This window comes from Triticum aestivum, chromosome 4D, assembly GCF_018294505.1.
Source record: "Triticum aestivum cultivar Chinese Spring chromosome 4D, IWGSC CS RefSeq v2.1, whole genome shotgun sequence".
Classification (NCBI taxonomy): Eukaryota; Viridiplantae; Streptophyta; class Magnoliopsida; order Poales; family Poaceae; genus Triticum; species Triticum aestivum.
The window spans coordinates 199835052-199862150 of record NC_057805.1 but is presented as its reverse complement, the minus strand read 5'-3'; the positions used below and the strand labels follow the sequence as shown (position 1 = coordinate 199862150).

At 46.8% G+C, this 27099-nt stretch overlaps 1 protein-coding gene across 1 annotated transcript in view; it reads left to right on the top strand.

The window, feature by feature from the left end:
* LOC123096816 (integumentary mucin C.1) overlaps window positions 1-24530 on the top strand; it is a 139394-nt gene extending 114864 nt beyond the window's left edge. Inside the window, exons 5-6 of the mRNA XM_044518587.1 lie at window positions 22658-23687; window positions 24442-24530. Coding sequence (XP_044374522.1) covers window positions 22658-23634 — 977 coding nt within the window. The 3' untranslated portion in view covers window positions 23635-23687; window positions 24442-24530. The remainder of the gene's footprint in view (window positions 1-22657; window positions 23688-24441) is intronic.
* Window positions 24531-27099: the final 2569 nt, after the last annotated feature.

The following is a 27099-nucleotide window of genomic DNA, read 5'->3' as shown; positions in this document are numbered from 1 at the left end:
CTTGCAGCCGCCACACATGCACAGGAGAGGAGCACCTTGCCTCAATTCCCATGGCCGACCCACTGTGCCTTCCTCCTCCGTCAGCTCCGCCCCCGCGGTTCTTCTTCCTCCGCGCAACCCCTGCCCCTGCTCTCTTCCACCACCGCAAGCGTCCGCGCCCGATCGCCTCAACCCCCAAGCCTCTGCATCGCCCCAAGCCTCGCCTCCTCGTTGCCATGGCCCGACGCTTGCACTTCTGCTGCTTCGTCGCCCGCAGGCAACGGCCTCCCGCACCCGTCTCGTTGCTCAGGACGCCCCTCACCGCGGCTATACCCTGTAGGAGCTCCCGCTGGACCCGACTATCTTTTGCCATAGCTCGTCGGAGCTCCTCTGCTCTGCCCGTCCTCCCGCCCCGTCCTTGCATCTCCGGCCTCGTCCCCGACCCCAGCCGCCGGATCCGTCGCTCGCCTCCCTTGCGACCTCGTGTCATCCCGCTGCCCGAGCCGTCCTCTCCGGCCAACTCTGCTGCTGCCGCCGCCCGGACCTACTCGCGTCCGCCTGGTTTCGAGCATCGTCACGCCCGTTGTCCAGATCCGCCTCGTCCTGGTCATGCCAGCGGCTTGCTCTCCTCCTGAGCAGACCCTTATGCATTGTACGAGCCGGGCTCGGCCACCCCATCCAGCTCCTACACAAGCTGCCCGTGACCTTGGCCAGAATCGCCCAAGTCGTCACCTCTATGCACCATGCAGTGTTACCGTGGACGCATGCACCCCCGGATCGGAACCGGAAGCACCAAGTACACCATCGGCAAGACCCAGACTCCGAACACCAAGTACAACTACAAACCCAAAGAACTCGGATGCATCAAGTTCCCCTATGACCCATGTACGACTGTGGGGATACCACCAAGTACCCCTTTGGATCGCCAAGTTTGACTACCATGTGTACCACTACTTCCACTACCGTCTTGAGAATGACTACGTCCCATCGAACCCGAACCGTCCCGAATGCACGCTTCGAAGGTATAACACCGAGACGACGCCCGTGAACGAATGCATGTGTGTTGTTTGATATGCATGTTTAGATGTTGTATCTGCCCATGAACGTTAGTTGTTCCCTCGTTTAGCACCGTCTTCGACACGTGGGACACCCGGTAACCGGGATCACTCCCCGTCACTCTTGCATGTTTCCCACATCCACACTTCTTTTTGCACCGGTATCTCCATGAGCTACTGGAACCGGGATGTTGCCGTGGCACCATTTCCATTTTCATCGCCATGGCACCATTTCCGTTTCGCCGCCGTGGCACCCTTTTCTTTCCGCCATGGCGACAAATGCCTCGTATCATTATGTCAATATTTTCATAAACTTGCATAAATCACGCATATGTCATCCGCATCATGATAACAACATTTAAAATGTTTGAAATTGTTGTTTGCATCAAATTGCTAAATGACATGTGGGATTTTCTGGAATTATTGTTTGTTGTTCCGGCCCTTAAACTTGCCTTGATAGGTAATTTCACTATGCTTCACCTCTTGCCATGTTAACCAACATTTAATATTGATGAGTAGCATAAACGAGAGCGATCTACATAATTGAATGTGGTGTTCCGTCAATATGCAACTCGTTGCATATTGAGCTCCATTTAATTTGTAGTATTATTTGTTGCATTTTGCCATCCCATGCCTCATTAAAATGGACATGCATCATACATGACTGTGCATCATGCCATGTTTATGTGATGGTTGTTTACTATGTTGTTTGCATCTTTCCGGTTGTGCTTCTTATTGATAGTTCCGGTCACGTTGCGATTGTGAGGATCCGTTCGACTACGTTGGTTCGTCTTCTTCATGGACTTGTTCTTCTTCCTAGCAGAATTTCATGCAACATGACCGTTACTTTGGATACCAATACTATCTTTGCTTTGATAGTTGTCTCGATGCTATTGCTACGTCGCGCTACCTACCTTTTGTTTATCAAGCCTCCCAATATGCCATGAAATAGCCTCTAACCTTTTCCACCATCCTAGCAAACCGTTTTTTGGCTATGTTACTGCTTTGCTCAACCCCTCTTATAGCGTTGCTACTTGCAGGTGCAGTTGTTCCATGTTGGGGCATGGATATCATGGGATATCACAATATATTTTATTTAATTAATGCATCTATATACTTGGTAAAGGGTGGAAGGGTTAGCCTTTTGCTTGGTGTTTTGTTCCACTCTTGCCGCCTTCGTTTCCGTCATACCGGTGTTATGTTCCTTGATTTTGCGTCCCTAATACGGTGAGGGTTTATGGGCCCCTCTTGATAGTTCGCTTTGAATAAAACTCTCCCAGCAAGGCCAACATTGGTTTTAACATTTGCCCAACCTAATAACTGAACATGATAATAAATTTGACGCATTGGGAGTTAGGGCTACCGGAGGTTCGTTATTCAACCTAATATAGGGGGGCCAGTGCTGATGGTGTTGGTCCCAAACTAGAGCACCGTGCGGGACGGCCTCTTGGCAACTTGGGGTATCTGGTACCTGTACACTTAGCTCATCCCTCGTGGCCTTGGCAATAACGATGAAGATGGTGCGGCCGTGGCGTGACAAACTGTGACAAAACTCCGAACTCTAAAGGACTAGATGCTAAGACCAACAACTCGACACGACAATGCAACTGCAAATTCAACAAAGCAAAATCCTAAAAAGATTACGCAAAGGCTCGGATTGGTTCGAATATGATGAAATAACCCTATTTTTTGGCTTTTTTGTGGACTGTAGGTATGAAAGAACAGATTCGATCTAAACTATGAAAAACTGGGAAATCTCACAGAGCAACCTGGAAATCTGATACCACTTGATAGAGGCAGAGGTGTGCCATCTTTCGATGAGATGATGGATATCGGTTTTTGGTGGAGTAGACTTTGACAATCTAACTACGAACGTGTGAGGACGTCGTGCCTTAGTAATCGCTAAACCAACTCCAAGAGGTTATTTACCATGCCAGAGCACGATCAACCTGACCACGAGGGTCTATTTCTTGCAAGCAAACTAAGAACAAGCAAGAAACTAAGACTGCAATCTAGATATTGCGAATATAAGAGGGAAGCTTTATTGATCAAGGTGGGGTTCTATGATGTCTTGATCTGGTCGTTAAACACAAACGAAGTACGTGAAGTTGCAACTATGGCGAACTTTGATCTAAACAAAACCCAAAGTCTAAACGACTCCCTAAGGGTTGTATATATGTAGGAAGAGGGGGGAATTTTGTAGCCCCTTGGAGGAGGGGTCCGAAACCAACCCTATCTCTGTTTTCCCCACACATACGGACTCTATAAACAGCCTATACTTCGGTATTTCGAAATTACATGGCCTGGCCAAATAATAAGGTGACGCAATACCTGTGATAGCCTCTGGATGAAATTTATGAAGTGAAATATTGTGTATTTCATCCAAGGCTTCATGCAATCATTATGGTGGCTTCAAAGTCCTGAAATCATCACATGTAACTCCGTTCTTGTTCCTTGCGCATGCCATCATCTCCATGCTTGATCCTTCTCCAATGTTCATCCTTCTTGTCCAAGCTAGGCCCTTCATTTGTAAGCAAGACAAATGTATCCAATTTAGGCAGCATCATATTCTCATGAACATTAGAATCATTACCAAGAAACGAAAGTACCTAGTAATTTAATTGGCGTGCGCGAGCTCTAGTAATCCGTCCAGTATGTATAGCAGCAGGGCCCGTGGGTCTAACAATGTTATTGATGTCCCCATCAAGCTCTTTGCTTATCTTTCCTTTGCTTCAAATCTTTTTGGCTCTTTCTCTTTTGATCTCTTTCTTTGGTCAGTGATGGAAAATTTCATGAACCAAGATAACAATTGTGTAAATGCAGGAACAAGGTATTGCACTAGTGATGATAAGATGATACCAAAATGAGGTATGTATGCTATGGAGACGATGATCACTAACATGCACAAGTAACATTGCCTACAATACTCAATGGCTAGTCTCGATGGGCAAGTGACGCAAAATGGGCTAGGGGTTAACAATGCAATGTCAAGGGAGAATATACGAGAGTGTCATCGAGGTTACCGCCTTTGCTTATGGTTGATTGCGTCAAAATTGTGAAGATGTCGATGTCGATGATGAAGATGAGAGGCGGTGATGTCGGTGTCGAATCGTCCCTAAGTAGCCGAAACACGTTAGGAAATGGAAACCACAACTCAAGTTCTCAATGAACAAAATGTGTCAAAATTGTCTGAGGTGGTAGCGGGTAAGCGATGGTGGTTGCATAAAGTGGTGGTGGTATGCGGAAGTATTGGTGGAAACCTGGGCAAAATTATCGAAAGTTAGATGGGAGAACAAGTGGTGCAGGAGGTGTTGCTGCGGGAGGCCGGATGTCCTAGCTTGCGGGCCGGATGTCTGGGGCTACCGGCCAGATGTCTGGGCTCCAAAATCCTGGACGAACGCGGTGTATGTCGAGGGAAAAGAAAAAAATTGGGGAAATATTCATGGAATTTCATGGACGGAATTGGGGGAAAAGTTAGGGGAACCTAGATCTACCTGCAACAAATCAAATCCATCGATCATATGCAACAAAACATCACCACACCAACAAATCACAAAAAAAATGGGAGGGCTATTTTTGTGGGGATTTTCAAAATTGGGACAAAACACAACAAAATTAGGCTAGAAAACGAAGGGAGACTCCGAATTTGTGATCAACGTGGCTCATGATACCAAGATGATGTAGGGTGGAACCCTAGGTGCCGATCTTTCATGATTTCCAGGGTAATTCCCGAAGAACACGATGAACACACAAGAGAGAAAACGAGAGGAAACACTCAAATCAACGAGATTTGATTACACATGTGCTAGATCCAAATACACAAAGAGAAATACACGATCCAAACCCAAAAAAGGACGATACAACGGTAGCTAGTTCTTCCCAATCCGTGAGGAGATGGGGTCTTGAATCCACGAGGGGATGTTCTCTCGAAGGGGTCTAGAATCCGCTTGGGGGATCTTCTCCTAGGAGGCCTTGATCTCCAAAGGAGTAGGTAACCAGTGGATGAGCAAAGCTCTGTCTCCAAAATGAGCTATCACAATGCTAACCCTAAAATGGTGCCGGAGGAGGAGTTTATATAGTCTAGGGGGCAAAGGGATACATGGGCTTCGACCCAATCACTAGGCGCAGGCATGTGATGGATGTCCGGGCTGGGGGCCGGATGTCCGGCGGCTCCCGTCGGGCCGGATGTATGGGGCCTGTGCCCGATGTCCGGGATAGCAGGGGCTGACTTCGGTGGCATTCGGTGATGGATGGCTGGATTTCCGGGCAGGCGTCGGATGTTCAGGCCCTATAGCTCGTCGGTTGGGCTGCTGCTGCTATTGTCACCTTCAAGAGCCGGATGTCCGAGGTTGTGGCCGGATGTCCGGGTCCTGGGAGCTGTCCTCGGTTCCTTTTGTCGTTCCTCTTCATCCATGTACTTGGATACTTGTCCATCGTCATGAGTATCTCTGAGAGAGTCTTCTTGGTACCTAAGCACACATAGCATTCCGTCTTTAGGTAGTAGCCATGTCTCAAGTGGGTCATATGGAATGTCACTAAGGAGAGATGTCACCTCGGTCTCGAGAGCTCTCGCACATGCTTGTGTCACCGGTTCACTTGGCACTTGGTGAGAAATTGGTAGGTCCATGGGGATGACTATAGGATGCTCCACATCACCTGGCCACCACGTCAGTGAAGCTAAGCCCGAAGAATGGGCCCAGAACGCCCACTGACCCAATCACACGGCCTACATCCCCACACTCGGCCCACCTCCACCTTCCCCAACTAAGACGACCAAGGGGGGAGCTCCCACGATAGGATTAGCAACTCCACCACCACCGGCCCCGCGCCAACCTTGTCCCAGGAGCTCCCACCAATGGCACCCATGCTGCTCGCCAGCGACCGTAACCATCTGCCATACCCTGACCGGATTCTCTATGGCATATGTGCCTGCCCCGCATCACGGCCCCATGGCAACCTGCGCGGCACCACCCTTCCCCCTCCCCCCGCCACCATAGACCACAACCAAGACGCGACGAACAACTTCCTTCGGCAAACATGAGTCCACCCTGCATCCTCATGGGGAGCACTAGCCGCACCTACCGCCACCAAGCCTTTGGACCCGCAACCCGCCCAGACTACGCTGGGGTCACTGGATCTAACACACGCACCACCATACTCCTGGCGGCCATGGAGGCCCCACGCCATCAGGTCAGCCAGCGGAGAGGGAAAGAGAGGGTTCGCACACAATAGAACTGCGGGAGCCGAAGTCTCCACTTTTTCCATCACCATTGTCGCGGGATTGATTTATGTCACAGGGAATCCTCCAAAACCCTGGTTCGAACACTGGGGGCCTATTTCGCTACCTAGCAACTAGATGGCGCACTTGGCGTGGCTATGGGGAGCGAGCCACAACACAGGGACACAGGGCGTGACAGGCACACAAGGAGCTACCCAGGTTCGGTCCACCATGCGGTGTAAAACCCTACTCCTACTTGGTGGGAGATTGTGGAGATAGTGCTTTAGAGATACAAGGTCAATGAAGGTGGAAAAGGATTGATCCTCTCTACGGTGGCAACACTGCCCCTTTTATAGCTACCTTGCTCCTCTTCCCCAAAAATATTGGTGTGAATGGTTGCCACACAATGACAGTTCAATGGGGGACATGCGCTCATGTAACGCCCCGAGTCCGATGCGCCAGGTGTCTTCCAGTTATTCGCCGTCGTTGCCATGTCATTTGCTTGTGTGTTGCATTTTGCCATGTCATCATGTGCATTACATCCTCATGTTTTCAAAACTTGCATCCGTCCGGGTCTCCCAGTTCTTTCCGTTGTCCATTCTGAGCCCAGACACACTTGCGCGCGCCCGCGGCACCTCCGAAATATTATTTTATAAGTGGCATAAAAATGTTCTCGGAATGGGATGAAAGTTGGCGTGCAGTCTTATTATAGTGTAGATAGACCGCGTGTCAAGTTTCGTTGCATTCGGAGTCCGTGTGATAGCCCAACCGTTAGACATATAGCAGCACCGTTGCCGGTCTAATGTCGGACGTTTTCGGTCTCTAGAAACCGCTGTCGGGCCTCTCTCTCTTCTCTCCTCTCAGCCCAAGGCCTTCTGCACGGCCCACAAGGCCCAACCTACCCCTCCTCTCGTCCGGTGTCGTCCGATCGAGATCGGAGGGTCCGAAAACCCCTCCTAACCCCCTCAAACCCCAACCTTCCATATATAAACACCCCCTCTCTCCATTTTTGGACTCCTACCTACCTCCCTCCTCGTTTTTCGCAGCCAGCCGCCACCTCCCTCCTCGTTTTCAGCGTCAGTCGCTCCTCCTCCGCCACTTGGCGCACTGCCGTTCGCCAGCCGCCGCCAGTGCCGCCTCCTCAGCCAATTGTTGCGCCTCCACGTCGCCCCCTGGCCTTCCCACGCTACCGCGAAGCCGGCGGGCCCGCCAGGACCCGGATCGGGCCCTGGGAAGCCCATCAAGGCCCGAGCGCTCCACCGTCGCCGCCCGAGCGCCCGCGCCAGGGAGCTCGCCTGCTCCAGCCGCCCGACCGCGCCGCCTTGCGCCTCGCCTCCATCCCGCCGGCCACCGGAGTGGCGTCGCTGGCGACCTCGACCCCCAAGCCAGTCCCATCGCGCCTCCCCTTTCCTTCATCCCTTTGCTTCCCTCTCCCTCACCCGATTCTCTCTCTCTGCAGCAGCGCCGCCGCCACCATGGATGCTCGCCGTCGCCGTCAAGTCTCCTCCGGCTAGATCCAGCCCGGAGCCGACTGGATCTGCCGCCCCCGCACCCATTCCGGCCGTTCCATGCCCTGGTCGCCTCGCCGGAGCCCCTCCCCAAGCCGCGCCGCCGCCAGGACCTCCTTCCCGTGAGGAGCACAGGAGGAGGACGACACCCTCCACGTGGGCCTGCTCCTCGGCCACGTGGGCCGCTTCAGCCACATCAGCCCGATCCACCACCACCGTGGGCTTTGGCCCCTAGGTGAGCACCGGTCTGCTAAACCCCGCCCTGTGCGCATTATAGTATTTAGCGCTCTTCTATTTTTTTTTAAATGGCCAAGTCCCCATATTATGTTAGCATCTTTGACCTCCCATATGTGTGTGCATGTGTGTCCAAATTGAGCATATGATATATTGAAATGTTCATCTCCGAGTGCTCTACGCGCTAGTGCCATTTGGATGCATGTTAGGATGCATTATGCCGTGTTAATCCCTGTTGCAAGAGTGCTATATGATGTTAACCTGCTGAGATTGTTATAACTTGCTGTTTTGTCATTTTCGTTGTGTTTTGTGTGAGCATATGATATATTGAAATGTTCATCTCCGAGTGCTCTACGCGCTAGTTCCATTTGGATGCATGTTAGGATGCATTATGCCGTGTTAATCCCTGTTGCAAGAGTGCTATATGATGTTAACCTGCTGAGATTGTTATAACTTGTTGTTTTGTCATTTTCGTTGTGTTTTGTGTGTGCATCCTTTGAGCATGATGTCTACATGTTTTAGGACCATCTTCATGCCATCTTTATAGGGGTGCAAACCTTGTATTTTTATGAGCTTTGTGGTGACAAGCATAAACACGCAAAGTAGGTCACTTGATGTTGCTAATTTTAGACAGTATTTCTGCAGTCATTTCCTGTTACATTGTGATGCTATGTTGTCTTGTTTACACAAGTCGATCCTTGCTTATTTTGATGAGGTCAAGTAAGAGTGTTTCTAAGATATAGTTGTTCTCTATCTATTAATGCCTCTGGTTGTAATTATGGAGTGGTGTAGCGTGTCATTTTCATGCTCTACTTTTGCTAAATATCGTTGCTGGCAGTTTGTTAACATGAAGTTCCTTTTGGTCATGTGCTTTGCTAGTGATCCATGCACTCTATGAACTTGCTCTTACCATGTTTAGCTTCATAAATGTGTCTTCTTACTGTTGGGTACCTTGTGATGCCATGAAATGCTTTGTGGTGAGTGGCATGAGTTTGCAAATTTGCTATCATGAATCTGTTTCTGCCATGTGATGTTTTTTCTACTGTCTGTATCTGTCCATATCACTTTCCATGTTTTCCTTGACGCTACCATCGATTCCATGCATAATCTGGAGTTGCCTAGTTGATATGTTCTGACTTCCATGTTATGCTCTATCATGCCATGCCTTTTTATGCCTCATATATGTCCTGTAGTATATGTTTTCATTGCCACAAACATGCCTAAATGATATTTCAGTTTTCTGTTAACTTCATGATGCCATGTTGTGACCTTGTTATTGATTGATCTATGCCTCTTTTGGTGATGCTCCTTTAACGTGATTTTAAGTATGCTATGATTAATTTATCCACATACCAAGTTTGTTAATTTTGGACTTCATATGACCTCTATTCCAAGCTTGCAAACATGTTATGCTGATGTTACTGCTTGACACTTGCTGAAACTGTCACAACATTCAATCTTGTCTTGTTGTTTGCCATTGATCTATGAGTCATATGGAGATGCTTAGTAATAATGTTTTTCCATGCTTAACCTGTACTTTAATGCCGTTCTTTTGTTTGTTATGATCTTGCTCTGTAGCATACTTGTTTCATGCCTCCAACCTGTTAACATGCTATTTCTGCTCACATGTATGCTCTGTTTTTCAGTCATAATTTGTGTTATTAAGTTGCCTTTAGCATTGATCATCTTGGATTAATCTTGATTCCTATGAACCCGAACCTTAAATGATATTTGAAGCATGTTGTCTTTAATTTGAGTGCATGTTAAGTTTGTGCTTATATGATTCCTGTAGCATGTTGTTTTCTTGATTGCAAAGTGCTTAGCTACTGTTTTGGGCAGATTGTGTTTGAATCTTGTTTTGAGTGTATGTGTTGAACTGTTGCTCCGTTTTGAGCATGTTCTATATGAAACTTGCTTAGTTTTGCATGTAGTTTCATGTTACCTTGTTGCATCCTTGTTTTGGAGTGTTTGTGATGTTGTTTTGCTTGCATTTGCATCAATGCCATGTTTAAGTTGTTTTGCTCATATCTTGTAGGCCGTAGCTCCGAATTAAACAAACTTTATATGTAACTTGACTAGAAAACCGTGTAGATCATCTTGGTGCACTTTAACTTGATGTTTAACTATTTCAACATTGTGTTCTAATCAGATCTGGACCAATTTTGAAATTTGCATACGAGGACTTACCGGAATTGTTATGTGTTGTTTCCGGCCCTCATTTAAACTTGCTATGATGTGTGTTTCTTGTATGCATCATCTCTTACCATGGGTAGCATCATGTAGTCTTGTTATGCATCATACTTGGTTGAGCATCATCTCTTGTTCATGTGTTGTGTGTTTACCATGTTGTTTGCTTCTTTCCGGTTGTGCTCCTTCTCGATAATTCCTATTTCGTTGCGATTGTGATGATTCGTTCGACTACGCGGCTTCATCTTCTTCATCAAATCGTTCTTCTTCCTAGCGGGATTTCAGGCAAGATAACCATCACCTTGGATCTCACTAATATCATTGCTATGCTAGTTATCTCGATGCTATCAATATGTCACGCTACCTACCACTTATTTATCAAGCCTCCCAAATTGCCATGATAGCCTCTAACCTTTTCACCCTTTCTAGCAAACCGTTGTTTGGCTATGTTACCGCTTTGTTCAGCCCCTCTTATAGCATTGCTAGTTGCAGGTCCAGTTGCAGGTTGTTCCATGTTTAATGATGCCAGGAAAGTTTCTAGTGCTCAAGTTCAAGTGTTGCTGATGTGGGGGTTTCTGAATATTTACGTCCACAAACATTCTGCTTCAACTCAATTGACTACTGAAGAAACGCAAATTTCAGTTTTTGGTGGATGCAGAGAACATACTTGCTGTAGGTTTTGTCCTGCTGGTGATTTGAGCTCAAGGATTTTCGGGTGTGTTGAAAGGCCCAGCCTCACTTCTACCTCCGTGTGCGGGTGCACTGGCTCCCTGTTGCTCTAGTAGTTAGTGCTGGCCAGAAGAGGAAAAGAAAGTAAAGAGGAAAGAAGAGCAGGGCACTGTTGTTACATTACCATTTACAGGAATGAGGAGATAAAATCTGCCCAGAATCACGTCAACGATGCCAGGCAATTTGACCTAGCGCAGGGCTGCTGGATGCTATTCATAATTCCAACTGTGGATTTATCTACGTAACTTGGTCTTCTCTGTCTCTGTTTATCTGACAAAAAATGCCAGGTGATATCCATCGAAGTTTATTTTATTAAACATATTGTTCATAAAAGAACAATTACTTTGGTCCGTGGTAAATTTTCGCAGGACCATTATTCATTCCAAAGGTGCCGTAAAGGGGCGTGCGCCAATATTATTTTTGCACTAGCGCGTTCGTGCCGTGCTGCTGGACGGATACATGCGCAAGTCGCCTCCCCTGCTACACCAACACGACGCGGCTGCCTCGCCCGTCCACGCGGCTTACCGCGCCTGCGATGGACTCGCCCGTCCATGCGGCTTACCGCGCCTGCGATGGACTCGCCCGTCCGCGCGGCTTACCGCGCCTGCGATTGACTCACCCGTCCACGCTGGCTTACAACACCTCGGCCAACTCATCTGTCTATTTCCGCGGCGAACTCACTCGTGATTGGTTTTAACTTCACCATAGTGATCATCAAATTCGCGGCGGATAATTTCTAGCTTAACATATCAGGTGAAATCCATCCAATATATTTTTATATTATATTGCTTTCTTTAAAAGAGCAATTACTCTGGCTCGCAAGTTCTCCAATGCAGGACGAGTTATATCACCGAGCTGTTGAAAGACTCATACCGGTTTATATCATGGTCAAATATGGGGAATCTCAAGCCAACTCCTCGAGTTGTCTTGAGACCCGGGGGCTACAATGACATGACTCGGCAGAATTGGCCGGTTTCAATGCATTCAAGAACTCCGGGTCATTGGAGGGAAAAGTAACCCGGCCCTGGAGATTACTGCTCTATCGATGAAAATTTGAAAGGCCATAAAAAAAATTCCGGCTCACAATGATGCTTCCAGTTTAAAAATCCGGCTCAAGAGACATCTTTCTCCCACAAAGCATTGAAGTTCTTAATATCCGGTTTAAAAACCGATTCAAGGTAAATTTATCTCTCACAAAGTTCTGAAGCTTTCAAATCTGGTTTAAAGTTCCGGTTCAAAAAGAATTAATCTCTCGCAACTTCGAGTTCTCAGGAAGATTAAAGGGTGCCAAAAAGAGCTTGCTGCCATGATGCATGGTTCAAACATGGGTATCCTGCCTTACGGCTCATCTTATTATGGTCACTTGGGGGCTTCTGCTCATCGAGCATAGCTGTCGGTACCCTCTTGATCGGCGCAATGCCAAAACTTATATGGTCACTTGGGGGCTTCCTGTTCAAACATAGGTCGTATTCGAACCAAAGAGAACATAGCTGTCGGTACCCTTTTGATTGGCACACGCCAAACCCACTAGGGGGCTTCTTGATCGTATCCGAATCATAGCTCAACCCCTTTGGGTCCTACATGGATCATATTCGAATCAGCATCGTTAAACAAATCTCAAGGTCATTTAGGGGCTTCCTGTTCAAACATAGGTCGTATTCGAACCAAAGAGAACATAGTTGTCGGTACCCTCTTGATCGGCAATGCCAAAGCCACTGGGGGCTATATGATCGTATTCAAATCTTAGCTTAACCCCTTTGGAACGGTTTCTGATCATATTTGAATCAGAAGCCTCAAATTTTTCTCTTTGTTTGACTTAAAGTTTTTTGAAAACAGTCTTTTGGGTTTGTCTTGAGACTTTTTGCTCGTATCTGAAGCATACATATGTGGTTTCTATTAACCCGGCCTGGCTTTCGACGACAAGTCGGCAGCATATGACAATATTAACATTTGGAAGTTTTGGCTTCTAAAGATTGGGTTATCACCCTTACTGCACAGGTATCATAAGCCGGCAGTACGATTCAATATTACAGGTAAAATATTGTTTATACATGATTATGTTTAAGCCGGCCCTGGCTTTTGACGTTAAGTCGCCAGGGCATATGTTGTTTAAACTCTGTGCAGGATTTGCAGAACAATGACTTATATTAAGTTCAAGCTCATCATCAAAATTGATGTTTCAAAGGGGTATCCATTATGGATTTTCTCAAAGGCTATAAGCCGTCGGGTTATTAAAATTCCGGCTTACCATGAATGTGCATTAAGTCGCCATCGGCCAAGAGCCGCCGAGTATTTAAACTCCGGATTTAGTAGTCAACCGATAAGGTATTCACATCTTTCATAGCCAAACTTGGCTGGATTGTCAGGATGATATTGAATGATTGAGGTTTTCATACCGGATTATATTATTCAAATCTTGAATAGCCAACATGGCTGGTTTTTATTTATGGTTATCAATAACCAGTATTATCATTGAGGTTTTTCAAAGTCGCTTTAGCGCAATGGCTATTATCTTCTGAATGGATATGATTTATTCTACAATGGAAGGAATAGTCCCGGTCGCTGCAGGCCTACGACCCGGCACTTAAGGGCTACATTATTCAAATTGAGATTACATCAAATATGCAAGTCCCATGTCACTGCCAGCATGCACCATGGCACTTGGGGGCTAATGCAAAGTCATTTTTATTGGCCTTATTGAAGAAGCGACTCATTACATCATAATGAGCCGGCCCTTGGGGGCTACCAATTGCCCCTATCAATGATTCAAGGTACACAAGTCTTTGTCGGCGTTCTAGGAACGGGGGTCCCCAGACTTGCCTGCCTGCGGCCCGCACCGTGGCCAAGCAAGCAGGCCGTACATCCCATCTTCATCAACAAGGCATCCAAGACCCTCGCGAGGGTCCAAGCCTCGCGAGGCAGACGACGCGAGACCTCCTTTGGAGTGGCCTAGCCAGGCAGGCTCACGAGGAGCGGAGATATCAAGGCGGGGCAAACCTCACGAGGCTCTCGTGACGTGAGCCATGACGAACGGCACCAGGCGGGCGCCAGCGCGCGCAGCGTCCTTGTTTCCTCTTTGGTGCTAAGGAGGCCAATGCAGGCGAAGAGTACTGAGGCATCAGGCAAAGGTTGCCATATTGGGGCAACGAGACCAAGACCAGGAGGACGGCAAGGCGGAGGTCATCGTGGAGCCCAAGACGGCGTCACCCCAGAGCTTTTGGCAGGCCAAGACCACTTTTGTTAGGATAGCTTGTACTAGTTGTTCCCTTCAAATTCGCCCACCGTTGTTGGCTCCCTTCCCGCTCGATATTTGGGAAGAGGACCAGGGCCTCTATAAATAGGACTAGCCACCATAGTAGGGGCATCTTATCTTAGCTTGATCCAACCCGATCGAGAGCCTAGCCACAAGAACACCTCAACCTCAAGAGGTTGTTCTTCCCTTGTACTATTCATCATCAGCCCAAGAGGCAATCCACCACCACCACACTGGAGTAGGGTATTACACCACAACGGTGGCCCGAACCAGTATAAACCTCGTGTCTCTCTGTGTTGCGAGTTCGTCGAGTTCGTCCACGAGATCTTAGCAAGCTAGAGCATAGATCGGTAGGAGGGAAAGACTTCGCGCGCACCCCAGTGTTCGAACCTTAAGGGTTTGCCGGAACCCCACATCCGACAGTCTTAATCCATTATATTCAAGGGTCCACTGCTCAGTTGGTAAAGCACAAAGCTCTTAACCTTGTGGACGTGGGTTCAAGCCCCATGGTGGAGTTACATCACATGATGTTATGAAGTATAATCATATCTATAAAGTCCCTGCTCATTATTGCATAATGACCCGACCCTTGGGGGCTACACTGGTTGAAATTTTATGAGCATAAGGCAATTACAAGTCCCAAGTTGCTGCAAGCATGACAACCCGGCACTTGGGGGCTACATATGTGGAATATTCAGTTTATGGCTAATGATTGAGATGAACAATCCGGATTTCTTTAAAGTTGCAACATTTATATTGAAACAAGTCTTAAGCTATCACTTTGCTCTGCTCAAGACTTGGGGGCTACAGGTAATATGGATATAAGGGAGAAATATCTTCAAATTCTCAGTTTTGAGCAAACCAGATTGACCCGGTGTCTGCAACAATCATGACCCGGTGTTACCAACAATTATGACTCGGCATCATCTGTTTATAACTCGGCAATTTTGGTAATCATAAACCGCCAGGTTCTACATCGTTAAGCCGGCTGAAAATCAGATGAGTATTTCAAGACCAATATTTTTGTTAAAGCATTGGGAGCTGAATCAAATGAATTATTCTTCATAGTATTTTTCTGTGAGAAACCAATATCAGCAAATTGATTATGAAGCTGGCCTATTGACCCGGATTTTCTAGAAGGAAATGACAAGGACTTAAGGATGATCAGGTGCCGGCTTACAAGAATATTTAACCCGGAGTACAACCTGTCAAATTTGTTATTGTGTTTGTTTTACATGATCAGTTTAACATGGATAAATCCAAGTTAAACTGGGGGCTAATGTTGGGGATATACCCCGCGGTATGACCCGGTCGGAGATACGACTACATGACGCCCGCCAAGTTCGACTACCGCCGACACGTACCTCTCCGTCGCACCGTGTGTTTTCTTCCGCCAGGAACAAGACGGCCCAAACATCTATGAACCATGTACAACTACCGTCGCGTGGATCCGACAAGACCCGTGTATCACTACTTCCACTACCGTCGCAAGAACGAGACCGACAAGTCCAAAAACCCCAAGTACCACGACAGCCCCGAAGCGATTCGAATTCGTCAAGTTCCTCTTCGAAACGTGAACCACTACTTCCCTCAAAGAACTTGATCCGTTCCAAAATGCACGCTTCGAAGGTATACCGCCGGGAACGATCGCCCGTCGACGAATGCATATGTTGTATGAAATGCTCGCGTTTGCACCGTGCCCAACGTGTTTCTTGCATGTTCCCCGTTGCCATGTCGTCGTCTCGTGGGACACCCGGTTACCGGGATCACTCCTCGTCGCCTTTGCACCTTCCGCACGTCTCATACTTGTTTCCTTGCACCAGCATATAAATCGAGTTACCGGAACCGAGATGTTACCGTGGCATCATTTTTCGCATCCGTCGTCGTGGCACCCAATTCTTTCCGCCATGGCGACAAATGCTCTCTATATCATCCTTCATTTCAACATTTTCTCAACATTGCATAAAACTTGCATATGCCATCCGCATCATGATAACAAGATTTAAAATGTTTATAATTGTTGTTTCCATTAAATTGCTAAGTATGCATATGGGGATTTTCCGGATTTATTGTTGTTGTTTCCGGCCTCATTTAAAATGCCTAAATGTGAAGTTTACTTATGTTTCACCTCTTGCCATGTTTAACCACATTTAATATTGTTGGGTACATAAACAGGAGAGAACTAAATAAGTGAATGTGATGTTTCGTCAATATGCAACTCGTTGCATATTGAGCTCCACTTAATTTATAGTATTGTTTCTTGCACTTTGCCATGCCTCTTTAAACCGGAGATGCATCATACTTGGTTGTGCATCATACCATGTTTATGTGATGGTTGTTTACCATGATGTTTCCTTCTTTCCGGTTGCGTTTCTCCTTAATAGTTTCGGTTACGTTGCGACTGTGAGGATCGGTTCGACTACGTGGGATCGTCTTCTTCATGGATTCGATCTTCTTCCAACCAGGATTTCAGGCAAGATGACCGTCACCTTGGATCTCACTACTATCTTTACTATGCTAGTTGCCTCGATGCTATTGCTATGTCGCGCTACCTACCACTTGTTTATCAAGCCTCCCAAATTGACATGATAGCCTCTAACCTTTTCACCATTCCTAGCAAACCGTTGTTTGGCTATGTTACCGTTTGGCTCAGCCCCTCTTATAGCGTTGCTAGTTGCAGGTGTAGTTGCAGGTTGTTCCATGTTTGGACATGGATATTATGGGATATCACAATACCTCTTATTTTATTAATGCATCTATATACTTGGTAAAGGGTGGAAGGCTCGGCCTTATGCCTGGTGTTTTGTTCCACTCTTGCCGCCCTAGTTTCCGTCATACCGGTGTATGTTCCTTGATTTTGCGTCCCTAACATGATGAGGGGTATGGGACCCTCTTGACAGTTCGCTTTGAATAAAACTCTTCCAGGAAGGCCCAACATTGATTTTACCATTTGCCTAATAACAACTAAAAACTTGCATAGGGACCTGGCGCCCCCCGAGGTCTCTTGATTAGCCCCCCGGGCCAGTACTCCACATGAGTGTTGGTCCACCTACCTAGCAGTCGGCGATGCCGCCTCAGGGCAACTCGAGGTATGTGGGCTATCGTCCACTTTGCATAGACGGTGTTGTCCTGAGAACGAGATACGTGCGAATCTTATCGGGGTGTCGACACACCGGGTGGTCTTGCTGGACTTGTTTTACCATTGTCAAAATGTCTTGTGCACCGGGATTCCGAGTCTGATCGGAGGCTCCCGCGATGGAGGATTGTCTCCGCGGATCGTGAGCTTGTCATGGGCTAAGTTGGAACACCCCTGCAAGGTTTAAACTTTCGAGAGCCGTGCCCGCGGTTATGTGGCAGATGGGAATTTGTTAATATCTAGTTGTAGAAGACTTGAAGTATACTCAATTAAAATACACCAACCGCGTTGCGTAACCGTGATGGTCTCCTTTCGAGGAAGTTCGAGAGAAGAACACGGTTGGGTTATGTTTGGACGTAAGTAGTTCAGGATCACTTCTTGATCATTTCTAGTTTGCGACCGTCTACGTAGTTTCTCATCTTACTCTGGTATTCGTAAGTTAGCCACCATACATGCTTACTCGCTGCTACAACCTCACCACTTTACCCCTTCCTTACCCATTATGCTTTGCTAGTCTTGATACCCATGGTAATGGGATTGCTGAGTCCTCGTGGCTCACAGTTTACTACACCAACAGTTGCAGGCAGGTAATGCGATGGTCATGATGCGAGAGCGATGTTTGCTTGTTTTGGAGTTCTTCTTCTTCTTCGTCGATCTTGGGTTAGGTTCCTGGACGGCATCCTGGGCTAGCAGGGTGGATGTCATTTGAGCTTATGTTTGTGTTTCATCTGTAGTCGGATGTTGTTCTATTATGATATTGTTGTACTCTGGTGGTGTTGTATGCCTTTTGTATGTATCCCCAACTAATTATGTAATGGATCGATATAATGATATCCACCTTGCAAAGGCGTGTCAATATGCGGTTCTATCCTTGGTGGGATCTTCGAGTTCCTTTAGGATAGAGTTGCATATTAGGCGTGACAAGTTGGTATCAGAGCCTCGACCGACCATAGGAGCCCCCTTGATTGATCGTTGGCGTTATTGAGTCTAGAACAAAACTTTTTGAGTTTTAGGAATATATATATATCGGAGAGTAGGATTTCTTTTTACTCCTCAACCCCTTCGTCGCTCTGGTGATGACTCCCGACATAGATGTTTTAACATTCCTCTCCCCAATTTTCACTAAAAAAAATTAGGATTACGGTGGTATCTTGGAGTCGTTCCGATAATTTTGTGATGAGAACATTGTTCTTGGTGCCTCCTGTCATTTAGGGGTTGTGGCAGTGTCCCGGGGAGTTGAGCTTCGAGGTGTTGTCGTCGAAATTTTATCGTTGCAGTTCCGGTATACCTGAGTTTTCGCTGACATTGAAAATCTCTTATATGCAGTTAGTGGTGAGATAACCTCGACGCCACCCAGTACTTGGGTGGGAGTTCGGGAGTATTGCCATAGCTCGTATATCAGATGCTTTTCGAAGGTTGAGGTACACGATTTCTGGAGTTTTCTTGGTTATGTGTTGACGGATGGATACAGTGGAGCATAGGGCTTGCTAGTTGTGTGATATATTTGTGCCTCCCTGTATCCCCAACACCAGATTGCATAACCAGAAAGTTTCGGGAGTTTTTAGGTGGGAATTGAAGTATCACGTAGGATATCTTTCCAACAGACACATGACACGATATGGGGTCTATCATATGTTTGTTCCGGTTTATTCCGCAGGCCAAATCCTTTGTTTTGTTTTAAGTTGTGGTATTCGAGTTGTTTCAATGTCAAGTGTTGATTCCAAACCTTTTCTAAGTGGTGTTCTCATACTTCTATGTGAATACTAATCCTTCTTGATCATCGAGATTGTCTTGTCAATACTTTTCAACCGGTGCATTCATCTTCAAGTTATTCCATCCACTTCACCCTTGTAAGATCAACTCTCATCCTCTCAACAGTGTCGTTTTCCCATCCCCATTTATTTTTCTTTCCCACCCTCCTGCCCTTTTGTTCACGGAGTCTAAAGTCGCTAATCAAGTATCCTTTTATCCATGCTGAATGGTCATGTCAATTCTTTTCCAACCGACGTGCTTCTCTTCAAGTGGATCCGATCATTTTCAACATCCGCAAGGTCAATTCTAAGTTTTCTCAACGGTGTTTGTTCCATCCGTTTCCCAAGTTGCCTTTGTTTTTCCCGCCCTCCCACCCTTTTCTTCAAGGACTCAGATTTCTTACTCAAGTATCCTTTTTTTATTGATGGGAAGTCTCTCCATTCCTTTCCGTCAATGGTCTTATCCGGTGATTCTCGTGAAGATGCTCAGGAGCTTCAGTTTTATCATTCTTCGTTCTTTTTTCTTCTCCGATGAGTTCAATTCAAGCCTTTAGTGTTGATCTCGTCCCCTTCCTCGTTTCAAGTGCTTCTTATACCGGTGCACCTCGTAATCTTTCACTTCTTGTTATTCATTTGTTCCAGAGTGCTTAAGATTATCTCAGAAGATTCATGATTCCGTTCTTAATCCGTTCAACCTATTCCGAGGTTGTTATCTCATTCAAGCCATGTAATTCAACCGGTGTAATCTCTCTTTCAAGCAATCACTTCAACGGTGTTTCCTTTTGAGTGGGCCCATAACCCACAGGTCTTTTCCCAGGATCTTACCTGGCTCTTCTAATTGTTCTGGAGCTATTCTCAAATTCCTTTCAAATTTTAACGGAAGAATGAATTGTCGTCAGTCATGTGTCTTTCTCTAAGATCTTTCAAATTCTTTTCGTTGTTGGTTGAACTTTTCTATTCTTCATTCCAGAGTGTCTCAACAATTTCGGTGGTGTTTCTCATCGTCATTCTCGGATTTGAAGACCAAAGAAGAGTTTCTCTTCATCCTTACCCGTTCTTCCAAAGATGCGTAGTTTAAGCTTGCCTCCATCCTCTCATAATTGTTTTCGATTATGAGAATTATTTTCACCCATCTGGAGCAGTTCAGGAGTCTTTTCAGTTTGATTCTCCGGATTCCATCATCTCAGATTATTCAATTTCAGCTTTCAGCCCTCGTTCTCCTAATCTTACCGGTGCATCGTTCAAGTATTCCCTAGTCTCCTCGTGATCTCTTCGTTCTCTTGTATCTAAATTCCCTCAAGTATCTTCGTTCGTTTTCTAATTCTTCCTGGTGATTTGTCCCTTTGCTACGTTCATTTTCAAGTCTTACGGTGGTCCATTCAACGTTCCTCTTCTCTTTTCATTCGTTCTTTTCTAAAGACTACCAGTGGATCGTTGAAGACATTCCTCATGTTTGCGCTATATCTATCTTTAATCCTTTCAATGAGAATAAGTAGCATGCCTATCCGTTGCTTGTCATCAATTTAAATTGGTGAAGGATACACATAACATATTTCTTGTTCTTGTTTCATCGAGTAAATTCAATCCCTTATTCTGGAGGTTCATCAAAATTCTTGGTTTCAATTGTTCATCTTTCTTTTCCGGAGTTTCAAGTTTTCTTGGTTATATCATCGTGAAGCTCCATCTAATCAATGCAAGGATTCATCTTATTCTTTTCAAGCTTCCTTTCTTTGCGACCATCTTTTTATCTATCCAGAGTCCTTTGAGAGTTTCTTCACGGTGGTTTACCAAGGATTTAATTCCTTCTCAAAGTGTTCATCAAGATTCTTGTTGGAGGAGTTCAAGCATTCTTCATCTTGCATTCCGAACTACAATTGTTCTTCATTATCTTTTGAGGTGGTGTTATGTCATTTTTGACAATTTTCTTCATGTTTCATGATTCAAAACTTGTCAGGGATGAGATACTTTAAGACCATCTTTTTCTCCTTGTTCAGGAGATCCTTTCAACCAATCAATCTATTCGTTGGAGCTATCTTGGTCTAGATATCACCTAAAGCTTTTCCAAAGGATTGTTGCTATTTTGGTGCTTATCAATGATCCAAGTTTTCTCCTATCCTCTCGGCAAAATAAGTTTTCATCTCTTCATTGATCTCAAGAAAGCAATTTTTTTCGTTAGTGGAAGAATTTCACCTCAAGTTCTGATATGTTTTCCATAAGCCCACAACAAGTTTATCCCTTGCATTGTTGATTATCCAACAACTCCGTTCAATCCTTCTTTTAAGGATGCTCTCTCAAATTCATTTGAGGTAGACCATGTTGTTTTCTTCTCCGTTCTTTTCATTCCACTCTTTTGTTCCGGAGGCATTGTGATGTTACTCTCTTCGACCCATCATCTCATTTTGTAAATATCATGTTCTTTTCCATGCTTATCCGTTTAGCAGGAGTGTTGTGTCCTCTGCTCAAGTTCTTTTCATGTTATCAAGTCTTGCATCTCTTTTCAACCGGAGTGCTGCCCGAATTTGTTCTTCCTTGTTCCTTGTTTATCTCGTTTCAACCAGAGTGGCTCCAATTCCTTCTTGTCCATTGTGCTCGTCATTCATAGCTTTGCAACCTCCGAGGTTCACATGGTGTTCCTTGTTTCTCTTTTCTAGCGGAGTGCTCTCAATTTCGTTCGACTTTGTAGTTTTGTTCTTTCAAGTTTTCAATCTCTCAAGGTTCATTGGTTTCACTCGTTCATTAGTTTCACTCGTTTGTCAAAGAAGCAACTTTGTTTTACCTCTTCCTCTTCCGTTTCTTCCCGGTGCCATCCTTAGATCTTAGGTCAAGATCTCTTGTAAGTGGAGGAGAGTTGTGACGCCCCAAGACTGGCGATCCAGATGCCTTCCATGGATTCCGAGTTTCATCGTGTGATTTGTTCGGTTCGTTGCTTTCATCATTGCGTCATTTGCATTGCATCATGTCATCATGCCAGCATGCCATTTATTTTTGCAACTCATCTTAATAAATCATATGGATCTTCGATCCATTTAAACCGAGGGAATTCACATGGTGATTCTCTTTATAATATATCATCCCAATATATTAGGGAGCTATAATGAATATTCCATTAACTTGGAATCACCATAACACATTTTCACTACTCTTCAACTCTTCTTTTATCCGACTCAACTTCTTATCCTTCCTTTTTGACCTTTTGAGTTAAATTGCAAATTGAGTTGCAATTTCACTTTCTCCATAAATGTTCCAAATCTGCCCATAAATCACATCTGATATGTGGTATCATCTCCTCAAATCTCAGCCCATTTAATTCAACATGTGCGAATTTATTTTTCTCTAAAAATCCTCTTGCCATTCGATTTAAATTCCTCATATTTTTATGAGTCCAGGAAAATTAACCTCATGCCAAATTCTACCCCTAACCCCTTCCTTTTCTTCTCCTTTCCTTTCATATTTTTCTATTATTTGGAGTTTTGAGAGAAGGGAGGGAGAGAGAAGCCCAACCACCAATTGTTATCCAACCGGACCAGTTGGCCCAAGGCCCAGCTACGGCGCCCTAATCCCTAGCCCGATCGAACGCCCTCTCGATCCCCATCTCCTTCCCTTCCAGCGCCGCCAGTGGCCGACCCCCTCGCCCTCTCTCCCGATCTGCCCTGCCTCTCCACTCTGCCCTGGGCCCGCGCAGCCACCTCCCATGGTGCCATCATCCGCGCCGTGGGACCTCCCCATTGCCAGCTTCGCTGCCTCCCCGACCTGACCACCGCGCCGGTGAAGCCCCACAGAGCTCGTCGTCGACCTCGCCTTGCCTCCGCCACGTCTGCCTCCTCTACCTCCCGCTCGTCCGCATCACCACCCGCAGGTTCCGGCCCTGCCTTGAGCGCCCCCGCGCCAGAAGCCGCCTCCCGTGCCTCTGCGTCGAGCCGCCAGGGCCGCGGGTCGCCAGATGCCGTCCCTGCTGCCCCGTTCGCTGTCTCCGGCGCTGCGCTACACCTCCCCCACGCCTCGCTAGCTGCTGCTGCGCCGCCGTGTTCCTGCATCAAGCAGGCAGAGGCTCGATCCACCACCAAGCGCCGCCATGCCTCCCCTGCAACTGCTCTCCGGCAGCCCGTACCGGACCACGACGCCCCGCTGTCATCATGCACCTGCGATGGTTGTGGCTGTTTGACTCGAAGTTCGACTACATTCTGCTGCCCCGACCAAGACTGCAGCTCCAAGAACCCTTCATCAACGAGAGCCTCGCAATACGTGGAAGTCCATCAAGTTCAACTACACGACCGCAACCGGGACCTTTGTGCTGCTACGTTTTGGACATGCCAAGCCCCTCGAAGTGTACGACTACACGACGCCCGCCAAGTTCGACTACCGCCGACACGTACCCCTCCGTCGTTGTGTGTTTTCTTCCACCAAGAACAAGATGGCCCGAACATCTACGAACCGTGTACGACTACCGTCGCGTGGATCCAACAAGACTCGTGTACCACTACTTCCCCTACCGTCGCAAGAACGAGACCGACATGTCCGAAAACACCGAGTACCACGACAACCCCGAAGGGATTCGAATTCGTCAAGTTCCTCTTCGAAACGTGAAACACTACTTCCCTCAACAAATTTGATCCATTCCGAAAATGCACGCATCGAAGGTATATCGCTGGGAACGACCACCCGTGGACGAATGCATATGTTGTATGAAATGCTCGTGTTTGCACCATGCCTGACGTCTTTCTTGCATGTTCCCCGTTGCCATGCTATCGTCTTGTGGGACACCCGGTTACCGGGATCACTCCTCGTCACCTTTGCACCTTCCGCACATCTCATACTTGTTTCCTTGCATCGGCATCTCAATCGAGTTACCGGAACCGAGATGTTGCCGTGGCATCATTTTTTGGATCCGTCGTCGGTGGCACCCAATTCTTTCTGCCATGGCGACAAATGCTCTCTATGTCATCCTTCATGTCAACATTTTCACAAAAATGCATAAAACTTGCATATGCCATCCGCATCATGATAACAAGATTTAAAATGTTTATAATTGTTGTTTCCATTAAATTGCTAAGTATGCATATGGGGATTTTCCGGATTTATTGTTGTTGTTTCCGGCCTCATTTAAAGTCCTAAATGTGTATTTTACTTATGTTTCACCTCTTGCCATGTTTTATCACATTTAATATTGTGGGTACATAAACATGAGAGAACTAAATAAGTGAATGTGATGTTTCGTCAATATGCAACTCGTTGCATATTGAGCTCCACTTAATTTGTAGTATTGTTTGTTGCACTTTGTCATGCCTCTTTAAACCGGACATGCATCATACTTGGTTGTGCATCATGCCATGTTTATCTAATGGTTGTTTACCATGATGTTTCCTTCTTTCCGGTTGCGCTTCTCCTTGATAGTTCCGGCTACGTTGCGATTGTGAGGATCCGTTCAACTATGTGGGATCGTCTTCTTCATGGATTCAATCTTCTTCCTAGCGGGATTTCAGGCAAGATGACCGTCACCTTGGATCTCACTACTATCTTTGCTATGCTAGTTGCCTCGACGCTATCGCTATGTCGCGCTACCTACCACTTGTTTATCAAGCCTCCCAAATTTCCATGATAGCCTCTAACCTTTTCACCCTTCCTAGCAAACCGTTGTTTGGCTATGTTACCGCTTGGCTCAGCCCCTCTTATTGCGTTGCTAGTTGTAGGTGCAGTTGCAGGTTGTTCCATGTTTGGACATGGATATTATGGGATATCACAATAACTCCTACTTTATTAATGCATCTATATACTTGGTAAAGTGTGGAAGGCTCGGTCTTATGCCTGGTGTTTTGTTCCACTCTTGTCGCCCTAGTTTCCGTCATACCGGTGTTATGTTCCTTGGTTTTGCATCCCTAACACGATGAGGGATATGGGACCCTCTGGACAGTTCGCTTTGAATAAAACTCTTCGAGCAAGGCCCAACATTGGTTTTAACATTTGCCTAATAACAACTAAAAACTTGCATAGGGACCTGGTGCCCCCCGAGGTCTCTTAATTAACCTCCCCGGGCCAGTGCTCCACATGAGTGTTGGTCCACCTACCTAGCAGTCGGCGGTGCCGCCTCGTGGCAACTCGAGGTATGTGGGCTATCGTCCACTTTGCATAGACGGTGTTGTCCTGAGAACGAGATACGTGCGACTCTTATCGGGGTGTCGACACACCGGGTGGTCTTGCTGGACTTGTTTTCCATTGTCGAAATGTCTTGTGCACCGGGATTCCGAGTCTGATCAGAGGGTCCCGTGATGGAGGATTGTCTCCGCGGATCGTGAGTTTGTCATGGGCTAAATTGGGACACCCCTGCTGGGTTTAAACTTTCGAGAGCCGTGCCCGCGGTTATGTGGCAGATGGGAATTTGTTAATATCCGGTTGTAGAAGACTTGAAGTAAACTCAACTAAAATAGACCAACCGCGTTGCGTAACCATGATGGTCTCCTTTCGAGGAAGTTCGAGAGAAGAACACGGTTGGGTTATGTTTGGACGTAAGTAGTTCTGGATCACTTCTTGATCGTTTCTAGTTTGCGACCGTCTGCGTACTTTCTCATCTTACTCTGGTATTCGTAAGTTAGCCACCATACATGCTTAGGCACTGCTACAACCTCACCACTTTACCCCTTCCTTACCCATTATGCTTTGCTAGTCTTGATACCCATGGTAATGGGATTTTTGAGTCCTCGTGGCTCACAGTTTACTACACCAACAGTTGCAGGTACAGGTAATGCGATGGTCATGATGCGAGAGCGATGTTTGCTTGATTTGGAGTTCTTCTTCTTCGTCGATCTTGGATTAGGTTCCTGGACGGCAGCCTAGGCTAGCAGGGTGAATGTCGTTTGAGCTTTTGTTTGTGTTTCATCCGTAGTCGGATGTTGTTCTATGTATGATGTACTGTTGTACTATGGTAGCATTGTATGCGTTTTGTATGTATCCCCAACTAATTATGTAGTGGATCGATGTGATGATATCCACCTTGCAAAGGCGTGTCAATATTCAGTTCTATCCTTGGTGGGACCTTCGAGTTCCTTTAGGATAGAGTCGCATATTGGGCGTGACACTGTGTATGATCAGGTACAACGAGAAACCCGAGGAACCGAGAGCTCAAGAAGGAGAAAAATACTAGAGTGCTAACTCTATGTCCATCCTGGAACTTCCGGCCCCCGGAACCTCCGGCCAGCCCAAAACTTCCGACCCCTGGCTATCCATAAGAGCCCACATGCGCAAACTCTCTGTTCAGCCCGGAACCTCACGCAGAACTTCCAGCCCCAGGAACTTCCGGCCTGTCTGGACCTTCCCGCCCCCGAACTCCAGCCCAACTCAAGCCGTGTCAACTGTCTGGATAGCTGGGACCCTGCCCGGACCATTGTCTGGAACCTCCGGCACCTGGAACTTCCGTCCAAGCCCGGAACTTCCGTCCCTCCCTACGCGCAGTGACTCGGGCCGAGGCCCATGTACCCTTTCGCCACCTAGACTGTATGTACTCCTTCTCTGTCGGCGTCCTGGGAAAGGGGGTACCCAGACTTGCCTGCCTGCGGCCCACGGCATGGCTCCACCAATGGCCCAGTACGGCCCAGCTTCTGCAACGACAACTCAAGACCCTCGCGAGGGGCCAAGCCTCGTGAGGCGGACGACACCAAGACCGCCCTGGGGGCGGCCTCACTAGGCTGGCTCCTGAGGAGCGGAGATATCAATGCAGGGTGCACCTCGCGAGGTTCATAGGACGTGAGCCATGATGACCAAGGCCAGGAAGGCGCCAGTGGACGCAGTGTACCAGTTTCCTCTTTGGTCCCAAGGAGGCAAGCTGTAACACCCCGCATGTAACTTTCCATATTTGTAACTCCAACTCTTGCCATTTTCGGCTATGTGCTACGATATTCCCTCCGTGGTCAGGTTTTGTCTTTCGTTTTGCTTTTTGTTCATGTCATGCATTTCATATCATGTCATCATGTGCATTGCATTTGCATACGTGTTCGTCTCATGCATCCGAGCATTTTCCCCGTTGTTCGTTTTGCCATCCGGCGCTCCCATCTCCTCCGG